The sequence below is a fragment of the Bos mutus genome, chromosome 15, assembly GCF_027580195.1.
Source record: "Bos mutus isolate GX-2022 chromosome 15, NWIPB_WYAK_1.1, whole genome shotgun sequence".
Classification (NCBI taxonomy): Eukaryota; Metazoa; Chordata; class Mammalia; order Artiodactyla; family Bovidae; genus Bos; species Bos mutus.
In genome coordinates, this window is record NC_091631.1 from 73,329,649 (window position 1) to 73,351,285 (window position 21,637).

General features: G+C 42.3%; 1 protein-coding gene across 8 annotated transcripts in view; it reads left to right on the forward strand.

The window, feature by feature from the left end:
- Positions 1-1,157: 1,157 nt before the first annotated feature.
- Positions 1,158-21,637, forward strand: part of YAP1 (Yes1 associated transcriptional regulator) — a 135,201-nt gene continuing 114,721 nt past the window's right edge. For 4 of the 8 annotated variants that reach the window (XM_070384325.1, XM_070384329.1, XM_070384324.1 and 1 more), the window contains exons 1-2: positions 1,160-1,773; positions 4,508-4,758. In XM_070384325.1, the coding sequence (XP_070240426.1) occupies positions 1,456-1,773; positions 4,508-4,758 (569 nt within the window). In that variant the 5' untranslated portion in view covers positions 1,160-1,455. Of the gene's footprint in view, positions 1,774-4,507; positions 4,759-21,637 lie in introns of all 8 variants that reach the window. The other 4 variants (XM_070384326.1, XM_070384330.1, XM_070384322.1 and 1 more) reach the window with 3 other exon arrangements.

Sequence of the window (21,637 nt, forward strand, 5' to 3'; positions counted from 1 at the left end):
TCCCTGGCACTCCAGTGGACTCCCTGCTTCCACTGCTGGAGGCACACGTTCGCAAGCAGCACGGTCAAACAAAAAACCCCAACACATTTTCATGGCTTTTGAGTGATTTCAAGGGGACTCCTTGCATGTATGACACCGCCACAAAGAGAGCCAGGTGCGTGGTGTGAGTTCCTCACCCATTTACTTCTTATTCGGTCAACTATCACAAAGTGAAAGTTAAGGTCCCAGGCACAGGGGTAACAAAGAAAGTAGGCTCCCATCCCGTCAAGGATAAGACAGGTACACAGAGCAATACTTGAAGTTAAGCGTGGACTTCTTCCCCGTTCAAGTTTTCACGACTATGTTGCAAATCTGAGTACTAAAAAAATGTTTTCACTTTAAACAAAGGCAATTTTTTGGTTACTTAGTAAATGAAACTGAGTCCCAGATTTAGTCTTTAAGCTTCAAATCCCAAAACTGGTTTATGTCTTTCAAGTGGGTTTTGCATGTTTAAGAAGTGAAAAGTATCAAGTTCATGTTTTTTAAAAAAATGGATCCTTATTAAGTCAATGTGTGTTACGGGTACCATTTTAGGTCCACCCTCGCCGTGAGCCCACATGAGCACTCCCGTCGGTGCGGTCGGGCTGACGCGGGGCGGGCGTCGGTGGACTCCGCCGTCCCCGCCCGACTCCTTTCTGCCTTAGCTGTCCGGCAGCGAGGGGCGAGGGGCGCCTCGCAGCCGCTCCCGAGGGCGAGGGGGAGGCGGCCAGGCCGGGCGGGCGGGCGGACCCCCTGCGACCAGGGCGGCCGCGCTCCCAGCGGAGCCAGGGCTCCGACCTGGACCCGCCCCGCGCGCGTCGTCGGGCCGGCGGCTCCCCGGGCGCGGGGCGCCAAGCACGCTCCCGGCCGCGGCCGCGGCTCCGCGAGGCCCCGCGGAGGCCGGGCGGGCGGGCACGCGGGCGGGCGGGGCGGCGGCGGCCGGAGTCCGCAGGAATGCGGCGCCCTCGCCGGGGAAAGTTTCCCTGAGCATCTGGCGCGGGCGGGCGCGCAGAGGAAGGAAGCGCCGCGAGGAGGCGGGGCCGCGGCCGCTCGGGCGGGCGCGTCTCCCAACTTTAGTTTTGGCGTCCGAGGCGAGTTTGCGTCTCAGTCGGGAGCGGCCGCCGCCGGGGGAGAGAAAGGGAGGAAGGAAGGAACAAGGAGAGGAAACCGGGCGAGGGGGAGGGGAGCGGCGCGGGCCGTGCGGCCGCAGCTCGGGCCGAGGGAGCGAGCGCGGGCGCCGCGGGCCCCGGTCTCCGGCGGCCCCTCCCGACGCGCCGCAGGCCCGCGGAGCCGGGCGCGGGGCGGGGGCTGCGGGGCCGCGGCGCAGCCCCCGGCCCTGAGCGCGAGGCCAGCGCCGCGCCCGCCGCTTCCCCCGCCGCGGCCCGTCGAGCCGGGCCGTCCGGGCGGAGCCCGCGCCTGCCGGGCGAGGCAGGAGCCATGGATCCCGGGCCGCCCCCGCCGCAGCCAGCCCCCCAGGGCCAGGGGCCGCCGCCCGCGCAGGCCCCCCAGGGCCAGGGCCCGCCGTCCGCGCCCGGGCAGCCCGCGCCCCCGGGGCCCCCGGCGGCGCCGCAGGCTCCCCCCGCCGGCCACCAGATCGTGCACGTCCGGGGGGACTCGGAGACCGACCTGGAGGCGCTCTTCAACGCCGTCATGAACCCCAAGACGGCCAACGTGCCGCAGACCGTGCCCATGAGGCTCCGGAAGCTGCCCGACTCCTTCTTCAAGCCGCCCGAGCCCAAATCCCACTCCCGACAGGTAACCGCGCCGCCCGTCTTCCCGTTTCCCCGCCGGGCGGGCCCCGGGCTCGGGGGCTCTGGGGGCTCCGGCGGGGGCGCTCGGGGGGTGTGGGCTCCGGGGGCGCCGGCGGGGCGGGGATGGGCGCGCGCAGGGGCGGGCCGGTCGGGGCGCCGCGCTCCTCTGGAGTCCGAGGCCGAGATTTGTACCCCCCCGCCCCCGGGAGTCCGTCTCGGCGGCTGCAGCCCCCGGGGGCCCGCTTCGCCTGCTCCCTTCGTTGCTCCCCGCGGGCTCCCGGCGGAGTTGGGGGAAGGCAGGGGCGGGCGAGGCGGCCGGGCCGCGGGGGGCTCGCACAATGCGCGCGCTCCCCGCACCTCCGCTCCCGCCGCCGGGCCGCGAGCGGGGGCGGCCCTGGCTTCCGCGGGCGGAGTCGCGCCCCGGGCCCCATCTCCTCCGGGGTTCCCCGGGCCCCCTAGTCTCCCCGGGAGGCACGGAGTCGTGCCCTCGTTGGCCAGCGTGGAGCAGGGCCGGGGCTCGAACCGGCCCGGGCGGTCCCCCGCTCTTTGTCCCCCTCCCCCTCCCGGGAGCACTTCTCCTCCTCGCGGCCCCGGCTCTCGCAGAGCACAGGATCCAGACTTTCCTGGAAGTTGTTTATGGAGTTGGGCGCTCTCACCCCGGCCCTTCCCCCTTGCGCTCTGCAACTCGCGCAGGCTCACTCTCCCCGAAACGCAGTGGGCTCACGTGCTGGCTTCCCCACGGCGGACGATTATTTACAGTCCGCTGAAATGCTTTTAAATGGGCCACATCTGCACGGCGCGCGGGCCCTGGGCTGGGTTGCACCGCGCCTGGGGTTTAACACAACCCTTTGATAACGCTCCGCAGGTTGACTCACAGGCCGAGTCCTGCCTAGTTCAGCTGTGATTAGAAGTTAATGTTTGGGAAGCGATGACTAATTCGAGGCTCGCCATTGCTCTTTAATTCTTACTGAGGATATGAACATGGCTGTCCCACATACACAGCGTTCGATTATTTTGTCAACGTGATCCAGCGTTGAAGTGCAACTTATATCATGAAAGTGTTAACATTCCGATCGGTCCCAGAAGATTTGTTTAGGGGAGATTTTTCTTTCTCTCTTTACTTTTTAAAAAAGAACTTGCTTCAGGCTAAACTTCAGCATAGGAAATTTGCCCAAAAGTTAATTGGTTTTCCAAATAACTGCGATGAAGTTAGTCCACTCGACTGTAACTTGAGCGGAAAGAACACTTATCGCCCCCACTCCCATCGCCCCTCCTATTTGCAGGCCTGTGATAAGTTCTCCTCCCTCAGACCAAGGGGTTTTGGGAACTCAGAAAAACTCACTTAACCTGCTGACAAAAACCTGGGTTAAGGGAGAGGAAGGAAAAACAATTTAGCTGCTTGCCCTAAATATTTCAGTTTGTAAGAAGTAGACTTAGGTGTGCTGCTTTCTCTTACCCCTGGAAATGAGTTTCCGGACTCGTGGGTAAAAATCTGTGTTGGCATTGCACCCCACCGTCTGCACAGCTATGCTGCTGGTTAATATGTTTCGAAAGCAAATACCCATAGGATATTGAATTCCCCATTTTGTGGCATCTATAAGCCGAAAAGAATTGCCATTGAAAATTGTACCTATTTTTCTAGTAAATGATTGCATGAAAGTTTGTATCAGCAGTTTATGGATTCATAATATTCACAATTTACTACAGTTTTATTTGTTTTAATGCGTTTGTTGACCAAGTGTGCATCTGTAAGTTTGACTTTTATTTCTGCTAATGAGTCCTAAATTCCAGTTTATTCTGATTGGAAACTCAGAATATATATGATTTAACATCAAGGCATAGGTGCCCTTGCTGATTGCTTCCAGTCTCTCTCCCTTGGTTTTATGAATCTGGGGAATTTTAACTTTTTGATAATCAAACCCTAACTCTAATTAAGGAATTTAAATAACTATATTTGCTTATGAATAGTATGAATGTGGGTTGTAAATACTGTTTTTCACAAATTATTGAATATTTGAATATAAGTTCATTTATTGCCTCATTTTTCCATCGTGGGGGGGAAAAAAAGCTATTACAAATGAGAAAACTTGAGGCTCAGAGAGTAAGATATTGTCCAATGTGTCACACTAGCCAGGTTGGACTGAAACCCATATCTTTAGGGTCTGAGTTCAGGAGTTTTTGTGCTGCTACACAGTTGTAAATATGTAAGTATGTAAATTCTTAAGTTACCGTTGTAGTTACATTGTTGACATCTTTATCATCTAGGTACAAACATATGGCTGGGTTTATATTTCATTCATTAGGTGGCTTTTAAAGAATCTTTGGATGTTTCTGGATCTTTTGCAGTTCTTAAAAGTTGTATAAATTTTGATGGTTGCTGTATTGATGACATTTGTCCATGGTGAGAAAAAAATGACACCTGTCTTGTGTTTAGGGCTTGAAAACAATTACGTAAAACTTAGTTTTGAAAAAAGGTGGGGAGTCCATAGTCATTTGATTCTTTGGGTTTTGTTTATACCTAAAACAGTTTAGAAGTTGGGAAAAACACCTACACTGCCTTGGCGTTTACCTCGGCTTTTAAAAGTATCCATCTGCAACCTGTGTTCCTCTGTGTTAAATGTTGAAATTTACCTTTGGTATTTAGAATTTCATGGCGACCAAATATCAGTTGGAGAAGTTTGCAAGGACTCTCTTTGAGAACGTATTTTAAGAAGTCTTTGTTTTCACCTTCCCGATAGGCCAGTACCGATGCAGGCACCGCCGGGGCGCTGACTCCGCAGCACGTGCGGGCTCACTCGTCCCCCGCGTCCCTGCAGCTGGGAGCCGTGTCTCCGGGGACGCTGACCCCCACGGGAGTGGTCTCCGGCCCGGCAGCCGCGCCGGCTGCTCAGCACCTTCGACAGTCTTCCTTTGAGATCCCTGACGATGTGCCTCTGCCAGCCGGCTGGGAGATGGCGAAGACATCTTCTGGTCAGAGGTACTTCTTAAAGTAAGTGGAAAAAGGGTGGGGGAATATTTTCTGGCACCAAGATACGATTTATTTTTATATTTTCCTTAATATTTATGTCAAGCTCAGTGATCTCTTCCATAATTATTTTTTTTTCCAGGATGGTACGACCTAAATACCTTCTTTGGGTAATATTTTGAAAGCTTTATGGATTCCTGGCTCATAGCCTCTTACTAAACTTTTTTTTGTGGCAGTTAGGATGTTCTCATTTTGAGTTTGTGCCAAACCTGTTAATTAGCCTAGCTCTAAACTGAAAGGATCCCATGAAGAATTTGAAATTGAGAGAATTAGGAGGCTGGCATAGTTTTATGAAGTATGTAGGGCACAACTTACCTTTTTAAACATTTTACTGGTAGAAAAGAACTATAAAAATAAGTACGACTTCCCTGGAAGTCTGATTTTACAGTATTTTAGGTGTGAGATGACGGACCCTTTAGCTGCAGTTTGATGTGTATTATCATTTTCTCCCTCAAAAAGCAAAGAGAAATATGCATTTTCATATTTGACATGCAGCAGTTCAGTAGCAAACTTCTTTTGAGCCAGCAGGTCTTCAAAATAGAATCCCTCTTCTCAGGGTAAACAAAAACAAGGCTATTGGGTTATTTGTTTTTCTCAGCCTTATTTTTTGTGTGTTTAACAAATGTGGCAAATTTTCATTGAAGGTGAAAAGATCAAAGTAGAATTTTGTTTCCTCTCACTTTGAAATTATAGATAAGACTTTAATATTTTTATTTGGCTTCTTTGGCATAAGTACAGAATGTTTCCTATAAGTAATTATAGACTGAAATTGATATTTTCAAAAAGTTGCTAAGTTCTGTTCAATCATGTTGAGATAATAAAATTAAAACAATCCAAGTTTTGATTGACATCTGTCTTTGACAGTTTACTCCCAAGGCAAATGTAACATTTATTCATTAGATCAGATAATACAATAATAATAATACTGTTTTGTTGTATATCTTAATATTTTATATTGCCTTTCAGGGCAGGTTGTTAACTTTCAGTGTAAGATACAGTTTTGTGACAAGCTTATTTAGGAGAAAAGCAGAGGGAAAAGTTTGATCTTGAAAAGTTTCTGCAGTTTTTTGCCCCCCTTTCCTGCAACTTTTTTCTTTTTTAAATCGTTTTCTGGTGTCCCGGTATCCATTTCAGAGGGTCAGGTTTCAACCAGAACAATAAAGAGCCTGAGACTGGAAGGTACACACAAGTCTGGCAAACTCATCTGCATGAGCAAGATCATTTGTTCTGAAGCAGACATCCACAGTAAATGATTGAAAGAGTTGCTCGCTGTGAGGGATGTGTCTTGAAGGGAAAAGGAGTGGAAACAAACCAGGTTGTTAGGAAAAAGAAAGGCTGTACTTTTCTGAAGCTCTCCCTGCTGGGTCGCATGCTGACCTGGGGAGATTTTTAAACAGTTTAATAGCCGGCTTGCCTCTCTTCTTTGGTTGATGTTATAGCTGCAAGTCTGTGATTAAAGAGCAACATTTATGCTCCCCTTTTCGTCTTTTGTATCTTGTAATAATTGCTTCGAGGTGACATCTGCCTACATTTTTATGTATGTACATTTAATAATCTTTTTGTTTTGACCTGAAATGTTCTGTATTTTATTTTTTAAAGTTTCCAGTGCTGCTTTCTTTGAGAAAGTGTCTCTCTCAGAGGTGGATTAACAAAGGAAACACGTACACCCCCCACCCCAAACACCCCACTCAAGTGAGCCTCTGACGAAGGTAAACCAGGACAGAATGATCTGAAAATTATGCCATATGGGTAGTGGTTTCCATGGAAAAGAAAAACTGGAAAGAAGATAGATTAGCATGATTGTTTTTCAAGATTTTTGAGAGATTCTCACTGGAAGTAAAATTAGGTTTATTATGTGATAAGAATCTTGAAAATTTTTGACTCTGTGGAATATTTGGCTCACATCAAACCTTCAGAAATAAAAAGGTGTCCCCTTATGATTGATCTCGGTCAGTAAAAGTCAGCAAAATCATGGGTTAGTTGGTACACATTAGGAATTACGGAGAGGGCCCCTAAGCACTGGCTGTGGAAGTTGGATGTGGACTTAGAAATTTAGTATCTTCTAAAGGATCTGCTTTATGAGCAGTGTGGAAGTTGGAGAAGAGTTATAGAAAGATTAGTTCACATCCAGTTGGTAGCTATTTCCATGATGTCGTGGGGCATGTGAGTTGTCCTAAACAACTTATTTTTGTGTGTTGCACAGGAAATGAGATTAGTATCTGCCTTGACTTAGAGTTGAAGGTAATAAATGAAGTTTTTGGAGCAGGGTTGTTATTTGTCGAAGTTCATTTTTATTCTGGGTTTGATATTTTAAAGTCAAGCTCTCTTTGCAATGAGCAGCACTTTCCTCTTGTGTCTAAAGAAGATTCTTATTGCTGGCTAGATGTAGAATGAAGATTTAAATTAGAGACTTCCCACTCATTTCAACAGTGAAAGCTGCACCTTACTATACATTTTTTAAGATACTTGTTGGCCCTAATTTTAAGTTACAAAGTATATAATATGTTGAAATACACACTTGGCATGGAGAAATCTGACCATAAATGGTCTAAATTTGCAAGATGATATAATTTAAAACTTAGAAACATTTACTTTGGAAGCAACTGATTATTGTCTTGTGACATTAGATAAATGACTTTGAAGTTAGTTGGCCCATCCTGTTGTTTCAAGGCAGCATAACAAGGGAAGGATTACAGGCAGGCAGCTGTTGGGACTTTTAAAGCCCTGCCTCCATCAGTGAGATTTTCTGGAGAAGACTGATGCCTTAGGTTGGCAAGTGATAAGGTGGAAGTATGGTCCTAGCTGTTTATCAGTGACACATACTCAGGTTCTGGTATGATAATGAAGTATTTTAAGTTTAGTCTGCGTACTAGGTATAATATTTGTTCTACTGAGTTTACTGTTTAAAACTAATTCCTTCAAAATTGTGTATTGAGCTTTAAGAGAATTCTTTTATTGCTTTGAGAATTACTGCTTTCTTCATCTGTCTTACAGTTTTCCTACAGGAAATAGTTCTTCAAGTAGTTGGTCAACAACTTCCTATTTCTTTATAAGCTGCTGAATAACTTCCTGAATTAGAATTCTATATCTCTGGTTACAAGAGTGTTCTTACTTCTCCAGTTTGTTTTATTGACTCTAATGCTCTGTAACTGTTACGACATATAAAGAACTTCTTATGTAAAATGTAGCATATAAGAACTTATAATTTGATATAAGAAGTCTCATCCAGTGATTTTAAAAATGTGTAGATTTTCATTGTTTTAATAATCTTCTAATTTTTAAGAGGTCATTTTGTTTCATTTCTGTTTTCTTATCATTTTCTAAATAATGGGACTCTGTTTTTAAACCTTGAAGATTCAAGGTTTCTTGTGGCTGTGATTTTATTAACAAGTATATTGAGTATCTTGATTCACAGTTTTAAAAGGTATCTTTTCAGAGATTTTTGACATTCCACAGCATAGAAATTAGCCCGTATTCCAACATTAAATGAAGTTGCCTTCTAGGTGTTATTAATTGTTGTAAGTGATTGGAGTCTTTTTTTTTTGACCCTTACCTTGTTTTCGAAATGAATGTTCCCCTAACCCTAAGTAAAGCTACTTCAAACATGCATCAATTAAGGAGACATATTACCAATTAAATTGTTTCTTGTTATAATAATTTGATCTTGCATCTTGTCCCAAACACTTAGAAGAGTATGAACACATATATTGTGTATTGCTACTGTAATAAATATTAGGTGTTTTTAAAAGGAACAGTTTTATTGACAGGCTAATCTGCTCCTTTGGTTTCTTGCTATATCAAATGTAACCCAAATGATTTCCCTTTAAAAATGAAAAGCCTGTGATATTGCCCTTAACTGTTGATTAAGCTGCAAAAAAACAAAACCCAGAAAAGCCGGGGGTGGGTGGGGGTGGGGGGGAGCCCACAAACAGTTGAAATTGCAGTCACAAAATATTCCCTAATATAATATTGTAAGTCAATTGTACTTTAGTTTTAAAAATCCCCACAGAGTTACTTCCCTGTCTGCGGGGATGGCCAACCTACCCGCCTGTATCGCTGATTGAGACTGAGTGGAGAGAGATGAAAGCACACCCTCAGCTCTCAGGAAAAATGCTTCCTTCTGCTCAGTGGGTGGGCACCCCGGGAAGAATGGCCTGCCGTGCCACAGATTTAGGCAGGAAAACGCCGGCGAAAGTGTTGAACATGGTGGTAGGGAAAAACAGTTGGAAGATGGTGAGTGTGACAATAAATAGAACATAGAACTTACTTTCCTAAAAATAATGAGTATTGTCAGTGTGAACTAAGACAGGTACTTGATCTTTATTAAACTAGAAGTTTAATTGCAGCAAACTCAGTTAGCTGCAAGATGGTAGGCAAATTTTCTTTAAAAAGTAACGTTAAGAGTATTTCTCCCCCGAAGCTTCATGTTAACTGTAGAAAAAAGCCTGGGTGATAGTCAAATAGTTGAAACTTTAAAAACTTTTTGAAACCCTGAGATCAGTCCTCGTTAGTAATATAGAAAAGTATGTTTTACATTGTAGTTGGAAAAATAGCATCTTAAGATAGTAATGCTAGTATGACTCTGACTTTCATTTTACCTTTAGATTTTTGGGAAGATGTAAGCTTTAAATGTAATCTATTTGTCAAAATATTTGTGAAGTTTGGACTTAGGGCAAATCAAAGTGAAGTTGTTTTAAAAATCCGTTGTTAAGGGTTAAGATTATTCAAACTTAATTTGCTACCTTAAGTGATAGTATAATTTAGCCATTAATTATGACTTGAAAGTTTAATAATAGTTGAGTAGCACATATAAAAGAAAGTCTTAAAGAGCTGTGTGATTCTATAACTATGGTTACTAAGTGATGCAGGTTTTACAAAAAGGGCTTCTGATTCGCGGATTAATCAGAACTTCAAGCCATGAAAAGGACATTTCTGTTTTTATGAAGAAGAATTACTTCATGGTTCTGGATGCTCAAGTACTGTAGCACAAAGTTTCCTGGGAACAGTACTGCCCCCGTGGAAGCACTTCTATTTGCGCAGGGCTTGACCCCTTCTGAAAGCAAACAAAAGAAGTTTGGTATAAATCACAATGGTCTTTTTCTTCCCCCTTCCCTTTAATATTTTTGACAAGAAAAAGTGGTCGGTAGTTTAATCTTTATTTGGCGCTTAGCATGAAAAGAATCACAGTCTTTAACACATCAAGTGATAAGATGATGTTTCTCTGAATAGTGTTGGAAATTAGCAAAATGAATAGAGCTGTCTATTTAAAATATTACTATTTCCTTCTACCAAATATTTTCAGTGTTTTGTTTGTGGTTAGTACTGTTACCTACTTATTTTCACTTTAGTGGGCTTTTTCTCTGCACAGGATAGTGTTACTCAATAGACTTAGCAAATTTTTCAACCAAATTTTGCTTTGAGGGTGGTGAGGGTACAGTTTGTTAGAAGCTCCTTCTCTGCTCTGGCAATTTCTTACTTAACCTAAAGTGAGGAGACTTAAAGTAAGATCTTTGTTTAACCAATAAATATGTTTAGAGAATGAGCTTTTTGATACATGCATGAAGACTTGCTGTAGACTAGTTGATCTGGGCTTTAGAGTGAAAGTGTCTTTCTTCAGAGTGCTACTTTGAGCCTTCACACAGTTGATTGTGTATTTAGAAAGTTGCCTGAAATTTTAACTTCTCACATATCCTGAGGTGACTATAGTATGAAGTAAGGTTTGAGGAAAGAACTTAGTAAATCCTGTCATCTAGGAGGTAGGGGTAAGAGGTGGATTTTTTTTTTTTTTTTTTTTTCTGTAGAATCATGAATGTGGGGTTCCTTTGTTTTATATTTATAAAACTGTCCTTCCTTCCTTTGCTTCTTCTCCCGTGTATCTGATTTTGTGGACTTTTAATGAAAGTATTTTTTAAATTATGAAAGTAACACATGTTCATTAGAGAGAATTGAAAAATTCAGGAAAGAATAATGTTAGGAAGCACTAGATTTCTGCCAGAGAAAGAAGATTGAAGATTCGTTCATGTTTATATAGCATCATCTGTAAATATATATTTTGAAATTTAATTTTAGGGGAGTAACATATACATAGATTGAGAAAATCCCTTGCTGCTGTAAGGGTCATAAAGAAAAGAGCAGTTTTAACAGAACTTTTCTTTATCTCTGACTTACATTCTCCAGAGGCAAACACTTCCAGTTCTTCTGAGATTTTCCCCCTTTTAAAAAATTATGTATTTATAAAATATGCTATACTACCATTTACAATTTTTTCTGCGCCGTCTAAAATTCCGCTTCCCTTTACCTTGCCACTATAATTGCTAAAACTATTTTGCTAGTATTCTTACTAGTATTGTTAAGACTCTAGGGTTTGCCTACAGCCGAGTTGTATAATGTAATGTGATTTTCTGAACAACTTGGATATTCTCTTGGAATTGTTAAGTGTCTCATTTTTCTCATTTGTATTCCTGTTGCTCTTTTGGCCCCTTGGGGACATCCCTGAACCTTTTGTCTTCCTGCCCTGCGCTAGATGGGTTGCTTTCCGCTTGCTTCAGAGTCATCTTACTAGGACTTTGCTTCACTCTCAGCCTGGCAAGTCCCTGTATCACTCTTCCTGGTTTGATACCCTGTTTACTATTTTTCTCTTTCTTGATTTACTCACTCTTAGAGATGAACTTTCTCAGGCATTTGCTGAGAAAAAGGTTGTAGGTAGCTAACTTGAGATCTTTTATGTCTAAAAGTGATCACACCATCGTGATTATCTGGGTCATGAAGATCTTTTTTTTGTACAGTTCTTCTGTGTATTCTTGCCGTCTCTTCTTAATATCTTCTGCTTCTGTTAGGTCTATAGCATTTCTGTCCTTTATCGAGCTCATCTGTGCATGAAATGTTCCTTTGGTATCTCTGATGTCTTTCCCATTCTGTTGTTTTCCTCTATTTCTTTGCATTGATCACTGAAGAAGGCTTTCTTATCTCTTCTTGCTATTCTTTGGAACTCTGCATTCAGATGTTTATATCTTTCCTTTTCTCCTTTGCTTTTCGCTTCTCTTCTTTTCACAGCTATTTGTAAGGCCTCCCCAGACAGCCATTTTGCTTTTTTGCATTTCTTTTCTATGGGAATGGTCTTGATCCCTGTCTCCTGTACAATGTCACGAACCTCATTCCATAGTTCATCAGGCACTCTATCTATCAGATCTAGGCCTTAAATCTATTTCTCACTTCCACTGTATAATCATAGAAAGCATCACTATGAACAAAGCTAGTGGAGGTGATGGAATTCCAGTTGAGCTATTCCAAATCCTGAAAGATGATGCTGTGAAAGTGCTGCACTCAATATGCCAGCAAATTTGGAAAACTCAGCAGTGGCCACAGGACTGGAAAAGGTCAGTTTTCATTCCAATCCCAAAGAAAGGCAATGCCAAAGAATGATCAGACTACCCCACAATTGCACTCATCTCACATGCTAGTAAAGTAATGCTCAAAATTCTCCAAGCCAGGCTTCAGCAATATGTGAACCGTGAACTTCCTGATGTTCAAGCTAGTTTTAGAAAAGGCAGAGGAACCAGAGATCAAATTGCCAACATCTGCTGAATCATGGAAAAAGCAAGAGAGTTCCAGAAAAACATCTATTTCTGCTTTCTTGACTATGCCAAACCTTTGACTGTGTGGATCACAATAAACTGTGGAAAATTCTGAAAGAGATGGGAATACCAGACCACCTGACCTGCCTCTTGAGAAATCTGTATGCAGGTCAGGAAGCAGCAGTTAGAACTGGACATGGAACAACAGACTGGTTCCAAATAGGAAAAGGAGTACTTCAAGGCTATATATTGTCATCCTGTTTATTTAACTTATATGCAGAGTACATCATGAGAAACACTGGACGGGAAGAAACACAAGCTGGAATCAAGATTGCTGGGAGAAATATCAATAACCTCAGATATGCAGATGACACCACCCTTATGGCAGAAAGTGAAGAGGAACTCAAAAGCCTCTTGATGAAAGTGAAAGTGGAGAGTGAAAAAGTTGGCTTAAAGCTCAACATTCAGAAAACGAAGATCATGGCATCCGGTCCCACCACTTCTTGGGAAATAGATGGGAAAACAGTGGAAACGGTGTCAGACTTTATTTTTCTGGGCTCCAAAATCACTACAGATGGTGACTGCAGCCATGAAATTAAAAGACGCTTACTTCTTGGAAGGAAAGTTATGACCAACCTAGATAGCATATTCAAAAGCAGAGACATTACTTTACCAACAAAGGTTTGTCTAGTCAAGGCTATGGTTTTTCCTGTGGTCATGTATGGATGTGAGAGTTGGACTGTGAAGAAGGCTGAGCACTGAAGAATTGATGCTTTTGAACAGTGGTGTTGGAGAAGACTCTTGAGAGTCCCTTGGACTGCAAGGAGATCCAACCAGTCCATTCTGAAGGAGATCAGCCCTGGGATTTCTTTGGAAGGACTGATGCTAAAGCTGAAACTCCAGTACTTTGGCCACCTCATGTGAAGAGTTGACTCATTGGAAAAGACTCTGATGCTGGGAGGGATTGGGGGCAGGAGGAGAAGGGGACGACAGAGGATGAGATGGCTGGATGGCATTGCTGACTCGATGGACACGAGTCTGAGTGAACTCCGGGAGTTGGTGATGGACAGGGAGGCCTGGCATGCTGCGATTCATGGTGTTGCAAAGAGTCGGACACGACTGAGTGACTGATCTGATCTGATCTGATGTCTAAAAGTATCTTTATCTGTTGGCATCTGAGGGCAGTTTGGTTGTAGAACTCAAGCTATTTTCCATTAGAGTTTAGAAGGTAATACTCCATTTTATGCTATCTTCTTATTGAACAGTTAAACCCTATTTGCTTTCTGCAGTGATTTTAGGTTTTTTCCCCCCCTTTACTTTTGGTTGGTGGGGGACATCTTAAAGTTCATAGTATGCTTTGGTATGCACTTTTAAAAATTCATTGTAAAAATCATGTTGTTTGGAAACTCAATCCTCAGTGTGAATGGTGCCCTTCAAAATTTTGCAGTGTAGTTTCCCTGTACTTTACTCCTGGGGTCTTTTATTATTTCCTGGATAATTTCTTCCAGTCGTTTTCATGTCTTCTCTGTTTTTGGAATTCCTGCCAGTCAGAATAGCTCTTGAATTTTCTTATCTTTCCTTCCTATTTTTCCTTTTCTTAGCCTTTTGTTACGCTTTCTGGGAGATTCTTTCAACTCTTAACTTTCAATTGTTTTTTTGTTTTTCCAGAAAGATATTTATCATGGTTAATTTCCAGGGACTCTTTTCTGAGCTCATTGTTCCTTTGTTATTTTTTAATAGCATACTGTTCTTATTTCATGGATGTAGTAATGTCATAGCTCTTTAAGGGTACTACAGTGGATGTTTCTTCTTAAATTTTCTTCTGCTTTCGGTGTCTTAAGTGGGCTTCACTGGAGAGTGATGTAATAGGAACCAACCAGGCCCTGAAGTTGTGGGAAGCCTTAAATGTCAGTAGCTCTCTTGTAGTGGCCAGTTTCTCCAGATAAAATCTGCCAGCCCCCTTGCTAGAGCTCTGGCCGTGGAATGCGTGTTAAGACTGGCAGCTAGTGTTTGGGGCTGAAAGTGTGGGGCTTCATCCTTGCTCTTGGCTGTGCCAGGTACGTGAATCCAGACCCTCCAAGTCCGCTTCTCTGTAACATAAATTTCGCATTTTCTGCCTAGGCCAGGGAAGGGAGTGTGTGCAGTAGGTTTTAAAAAGTTGAATATAGGCTTAATTTTTGTGATTTCAATTTTGCAGTTATTAACTTGACTATATAAAGTTGACAGTTTTCTAAGCTCCAAACAGTAACCACTGACAAATTCATATGATTTGACTTAAATATTACAGGATAACTCTTAAATCAGTACTTAAATAAGTGCTTTTACCAGGCAAGTGATTAATTCAGTGTCCTTGGTCTCTTTCAGCGTCGATTTTGCTGCTTTCAGTCATCGTATTAGATTTCGCTAAAGGAGGGAACCGTTTGCTCTGATAGCAGGGAGGTTGGCTTTCGGCAGTGTATCATCAGTTTGTTCAGAGGATTTGGATCCTGAAAAGTGTGAAGGGGCATGGAGCCCGGAGACTTAATTCCTATCTGTACATATAATAATGGAGCTGATCCTGTTTTTCATGTCATTTTCAAGTTTTCTGTCTAGTATCCACTGCTTTAAAAAGTAGGGCTTAAAAGTAAAATAGCCTTATGAAATCAGCACATATATTTTCTTTCATTCTTTTCCTTTCACCTAGTTTTTATCAACATAGATGTTAAAGAAAACGCGTATGCATGTCTAAAGTCATTAAACAGTTACTAGTGTCCTTGCGTGGGCTAGTCCCCAGAAGCACGCAGCGTGACCCTGCCTCAGTTTAGCTGGCTGCTGTCTAACAAGTGCTCTCTTGATGGCTCAGAAAAGTGACCTGTGCTGCCTTCGATAGGCCATTGTAGATGTCATACAGTGATATTAAGAGAGTATTGTTTGCATATAAAAAAGCCATGGATGTGTAAAAAGTTAGAATTTTATGAAAACTGGGTTTAGGTTAAAATGGATTCACCTTAGGTAGTAACAGAGATGTGTTAGGACCCTTTGTTGGTAGCAAGTTGAATTTCTTCAGATCCACTTTTTCAGCAGTCTCTTCCTTGAGTAGTTTAAAAAGTTGGAAATTCTTAATAAAAAGAAGAAGCAAACTTTTTAAAAACTGCATAAAATCTTACGTGAGCAACGCAAAACCAGACCAGAACACTCTCGCATTAGAGAAGAGTGCTAAATGATACCGAAAAGGTGCATACTTTGGGGTGGTAAAAGGTATTAAAATATTGAATGGCGTAGAGGAATGGAACAGAATCAATACATCTTAGTTAAATATGTAAGGTGGTGTGTTAAAATGACTAAGTACTAATTTAGAAATGAGCTAAATCAGCTTTCTGAGAATGCCTGGAACTAATCGTTACCAGTGATAGAGTCGCAGTTAAAACTTACCAAGCTTTCCTGGATAACTTTTTTTTTTCATTTTAAAAACAAAAAAAATAACTCTGGGGAAGAGTTGGCCAGGATACAGATGTTTCTGTTTTTCCTCTACACATGTTCAGACTGATACAGGTTATATTTCCGAAATTGTGTAGTCTGGATGGTCGCCAGCTGATGTAATAGATCACTGTTGACCCCTCCCAGTTGTAGGGGTATGCAGACTTTCCTGTTAGGACTGGTACAGATCTCTTCTTACGGGTCACGCAGTAATCGCTGTTTCTGCACAGTGATAGATAAAGTTAGTATCATTGTCCTCTGTGCTTGAAGATAACCGTCCCCCATATCCCTGACTGTTCTTCGGTTTTCAGTTAGTGCCTGTCACTCCAGATAGGGATTTGCACAGCTCCCACTTCTCCCTCAAATACAGGGTGATTTTTCATAAAAAAGACCCACTTGGTTTTGAATGGTGTGTGTTGGATCACTTGCATGGATATGTCTGTGATTTCTTTCACTCTCCTATTCTTAATTGCCTTATTTGGATTCACTGTATGTGCTTAGTGGTCTCTTCATTTCATAGGCCCTTACCTCTTGGTTTTATGTAGAAGGCATTGTTTTAAGGGTTCGCTGGGATCCCCTCTGTGGAGTTGGGGCAAAATTAATGATATATCAGTCTTGATAGACCAGACAGGCCTCAGGACACATTTATTGCAGGTTTGCCTTTTCGTTGCTAATTATCTCAGTGGAGAAGCTGTGGAGGCTAGGTCATCATGGACTCAATGAAGATAGACCTTTGTTCGGCACTGTGTGTGCAGCTCTTGATGTGTTTATCGGTGGATGACGTCCCTTTGTTGTTATTTAGTCGCTGTCATGTCTAGCTCTTTTGCTACCCCATGGACTGTAGTCCACCAGGCTCCTCTGTCCATGGGATTCTCCCAGCAAGAATTCTGGAGTGGGTTACCATTTCCTTCTCCAGTGGGTCTTCCCCACCAGGGATCGAACCCTCATCTCCTGCATTGGCAGGTAGATTCTTTACCACTGAACCACCAGAGAATCCCCTGGTGTCCCTTAGACTGCTGATTTATTTCAGTCCATTGGTTGATAGTCACCCTGATTAATGCCTGTAGCCCCTACTTAGTTATTGTTATTTGTTCCATGCTAAAAAGATGCTAAGAGTACTTACTTGTGTATTCTAAAGTTTATAAATTTGAGATTATTCTTAAACTCTTAATAGCTAGAACTATTAAAGACACTTATTTGGGACTATAAATGAATAATCTAGGGTTCCATGGACAGGGAATATATGACTGCTTTAGAGTTAAATGAATAAGAAATGAAATTATGTTGTTAAAGCATTACATACGGTGAGTAGAGTACTAGGAGAATTCAGGGGAAAATGAATGAGGTGATGGCAGTGCGACTTTGAAGAGACAGTGTTCAAGTTATACAGTCGGGCTCTGCTCTGCTCTGCTCAGTCCCATGCAACTCTTTGAAACCCCGTGGTCTGCAGCCCACCAGGCTCCTCTGTCTGTGGGATTCCCCAGGCAAGAATACTGGAATGGGTTGCCATTTCCTCCTCCAGGGAATCTTCCCAACCCAGGGATCGAACCCAGGGCTTCCACATTGCAGGCGGATTCTTTACCATCTGAGCCACCAGGGAAGCTTGTACAATTAGTGTTTTCAATTCATTGAATGTGGAGGCATAGGAAGTGGGGAGACGAAGACAACTGCAGAGAGATTTTCTGATAACAGCCAAAGAGCTTGCCCTGCCCATCCTGAATTGTATTTGCATCTTAAGAGATTCCTCCCTTCATCAAAAGGAAGCTATTAATTGTGGTTACATCTGCACTCTGACCTTGGGCATTAAAAAAAAAACAATTCTTATAGCAAAACACTTGAAAAACCACTAAGTAACATGGTTTTATTCACTGCTTGGGGGAAAAAAAACAGTTTTACAAGTGAAGACTATCTATTACAGACCATCCATTACATGAATATTGTCAAATGCATTTGTATCCTATATGTGTTTTTTTTAAGTCTTAGTGTTACAGCCTATTTACGTTTTTTTGTTTTTTTGGCTACTTTTTAACACTATTATTTGTAGGAAATGCTAGTTAAAAGGGATTGTTTTCAACTTTCTGGTACTGTTTTAAGGTTAGCTTGATGTTTATTTACCAAGTAAACTTTATTAGAATTTTACAAAATGAATGTAAGCCCTTTCATTCATTGATATTATTGTTGGACAAATTGAATTACTAATAAAATATGCTGTAAAAAGTTACAATCTTTACGTTTTAAAGTTGGTAGGAAAGCTGCTAATAACAGAACTGTTTTCTTTCAGAGATTTAAAGAATTCTTTAAACTTTAGAGTGATAGACAAGCAAAATCAGGTAGTTTAGAGACCATTTTACATTACCAACACCAAATAAACATTTGAGTGCATATTTATTAATCAACTCTATTAAAATAAATTGTAAAACAAATCTAATATTCTGCCTATCACCATTATAAGTTACTGTTAAAACACCCAGTAACAATTAAAACAATCAGATTTAAATTTATTAACAAAACTTTTGTGGGACACAGAGCAGTCAAAATTCTTTTTACACAAAACTCATTAACATGGTTTTGGAAGGAAGTTAGGAGTTTCAGGAATGCTGGTAATTAAGACATGCGTATGGCCGATAGCAGCACATTAGGTCATGAAGACTTCCAGCTGTTTTGTAGTAAGCCACATGGAGGTTATTTGCTCTTACTGGTTGATTTACCAAACTGGGCTACCATAACAGCAGCGACAAAAGCAACGTGGATTGGGAGGCCTGAACTACCACCTAGCGTTTCTCACAGCTCTGGAGTCTTAGCATCCTGAGGCTTGTTCTCCTGGCTTGTAGGTGGCTGCCAGGTGGGGCACAGAGGTCTCCTTCCGTGTTGGTGGGAGCCTTCTGGGGGATAAAGACAGACGCTGCAAAGCCTTCTGAGGCTGTTCCATAATGTCACTTGTTACTGCATTCTGTCAGCTCAGATTGAAAGGTTTGAAAAGTAGACTCTTTGTTCCTGGGAGGAACTGCAAAATATTATGGCCATGTTTTTCAGCCTACCGTACTTGGATGGAATTTTTTTTAAAGTAATGTTCAGGATAGTTGAATTTCACCTGAGGCCTAAAAAACTCAGGGTAAAGCATAATGTCACAGGAAAACAGTTTATACTGTTAAAATGTAAAGGCTAATTGTTGGTGAATAATGTAATCTGAATTGAGGTGCTATCCGATTAGGTTGTTTCTGAACCATTTAGTAAGTTAGAATACGGGCTTTTTGATTACAAGTCATCATTTATGTTTAAAACCATGAATTCTAATTGACAACTAATTGTACCTGTCCTGTAAAATTTGACTCTCATGTTTTGTTTTTAAAAACTGCCTTATTTGTTGTAGATTAACTTAGGCATGAACTCACGTGGAAAACTGGAGCGACATGGAACCTGAATTTCTTGGTCCCTATCTGTGTTTGATTTAAATGCATTGCTGCTTTCTTTCCCTGCCTGAATTCAGCTAAGAAAAATCTTCATTGTTACTGCAAATATATTCGACTTAAAGTGGCTGTTCATTGAGTTTTTGTTAATTTACAGTAAGTTATCTGAATGATGAAGTTACATGCATATATATAAATATACATGAACATAAGGAGTGCAGGAGGTGTGAGTGCTAACGGTGACCTTAGAGCCTTGGTATATATGTGGTTCCTGCTTCCCCAGAGTGTATTCTGTGACCACACCACATGTCTTGGCTTGCAGGTGGCTTATGAATGGACACCGAAGGAGCCCTGCTCCATAAGAAGACATTGTCAAACATTTAATTTCAAACTTGGTATACATCCCTTTTTCTAAAGGCCTATAAAAACAACAGTTCTTTTTCCTTTTCATGAAATTGCATGATTACAAAAACTGACTTAATCCCTTGTAATTTCTGTTACCTAAAAGTTGAATGCAAACAGTGGGTCAGATTTCAGTACTGTGATTCATTCCCCTAAAATGAGTAACCTGGTTAGCAGGATATTCCTCCTTGTTCTCTTGACCTTTTTTTTTTTTTTAAAAGGTCTATGGTGACTCCTCCATTTTTGGTAGTGCAGTTCTGTTGGGTCTACGAAGAGGCTTTACAAGAAAAAAGAGCTGCTATTTATGGAGCATTTCCTCAGGCCTGCAATTTGAAGCCATTACAGCAAAGTTGCTGAGCAAGTCAGTGATTACATGCCCGCAGTCACTGAGGCCCCCACCCTGCAGCCTGTGTGGGGTAGGAGCTCAGTAACCCTGCTCTGCAGAATTTGCCCTCTTCAGTTCCTGTCAGTCATTACTTTTTAAAGAGCAGGAAGGTTTCAGGCATTCCGAACAGTTAGATTATTAAGTGGGTATAGGATAGAAGCTAGCTTTTAAGTTTTCAGGGAATAGTTCAGCATCCAGGAACAGTGATTCCCTCCACTGCCAACCCCCCCAGCTCCCTTTTAGTTAGTTAAAATCAGGTCACCTTATCAAATGCAGAACTTGTCCAGCAGTTTTGCTTAAGCTCACAAAAACAGATGACGGGAGTTGTCTGTCACAGGAATTGCAGCTTAACATGTATGTCCTTTAGATCTGAGTCCGTGATTGGGAGGAGTTTGATTTTCAAAGTTTAAATTACTTTGTTGTCTACCTATGGAAACATCATTTCTCTATAGAGTTTTTCTTTTTTAAATAGTGTTAGAAAAGAAAATGGTCTCATTTGTGGGTTGTTTTTTTTTTTTTGTCATCAAGGGATGAAATTGGGTTATGTGATTGTGGTTGCTGCTGCTAAGTCGCTTCAGTCGTGTCCGACTCTGTGCGACCCCATAAACGGCAGCCCACCAGGCTCCCCCGTCCCTGGGATTCTCCAGGCAGGAACACTGGAACGGGTTGCCATTTCCTTCTCCAATGCATGAAAGTGAAAGTGAAGTCACTCAGTCGTGTCCGACTCCTAGCGACCCCATGGACTACAGCCTACCAGGCTCCTCCATCCATGGGATTTTCCAGAGGCTCCTCCATCCATGGGATTTTCCAGGCAAGAGTACTGGAGTGGGGTGCCATCGCCTTCTCCGGTGAATGTGGTTAGGAATTGTTAATTACAGCAACTGATTAATTGAAAACCAGGGAGCTTCAGTCCACTCAGGGTAAAATTAGTAGCCATTTTATTTTAAATAGAACACTTCTAATATGTGAATTTGACAAACTTTTGACTCTTTGGTGTCAAACTTTTAAAACTTGGTAGCTTCTATGTTATAGTCTGTTGTCCTAAAAAACTGAGGCATTATTCAATGATTTTCTCCATCCTAAAAAAAAAATCTGTTTTCTCCACTGTTCTGGATTCAATTTCAGGGAAATTTTAAATGACTTGAGAAAAGTGGTTTTTAGCCATACCTACAATTTTAATTTTAGGAAAGCATCAATTGATACAATTGGGAATTATGTTACAAGAATTGAAATGTGCTTTTAATTCAAATTCTTTAAGTGCATTTGGAACTGCAATAATCTAGGATATTTGAAGTGATTTTCTAGTCATGAACATTATCTGTAAAAGGTGAGTTATTTCCTAACTTACTGTGTCTCTATAATTCCCCTCACTGCCCCCCTGCCCCCGCAAAAAAAACCTCATGATAGTCAACAGCATAGACTAAAAGGAAAAAGAGAAGAGTATCCTTATAGGATGACCCCAAAGTTACTAGGCCTTTCCAAAGAGGCACTCTTGGACTTCCATGGGGGTACAGTGGATAAGAATCTGCCAACCAGTGTGGGAGTCACAGGTTCCATCCCTGGTCCAGGAAGGTTCCATATGCTAAGGAGCAACCAAGCCCATGCCCTGCCACTACTGA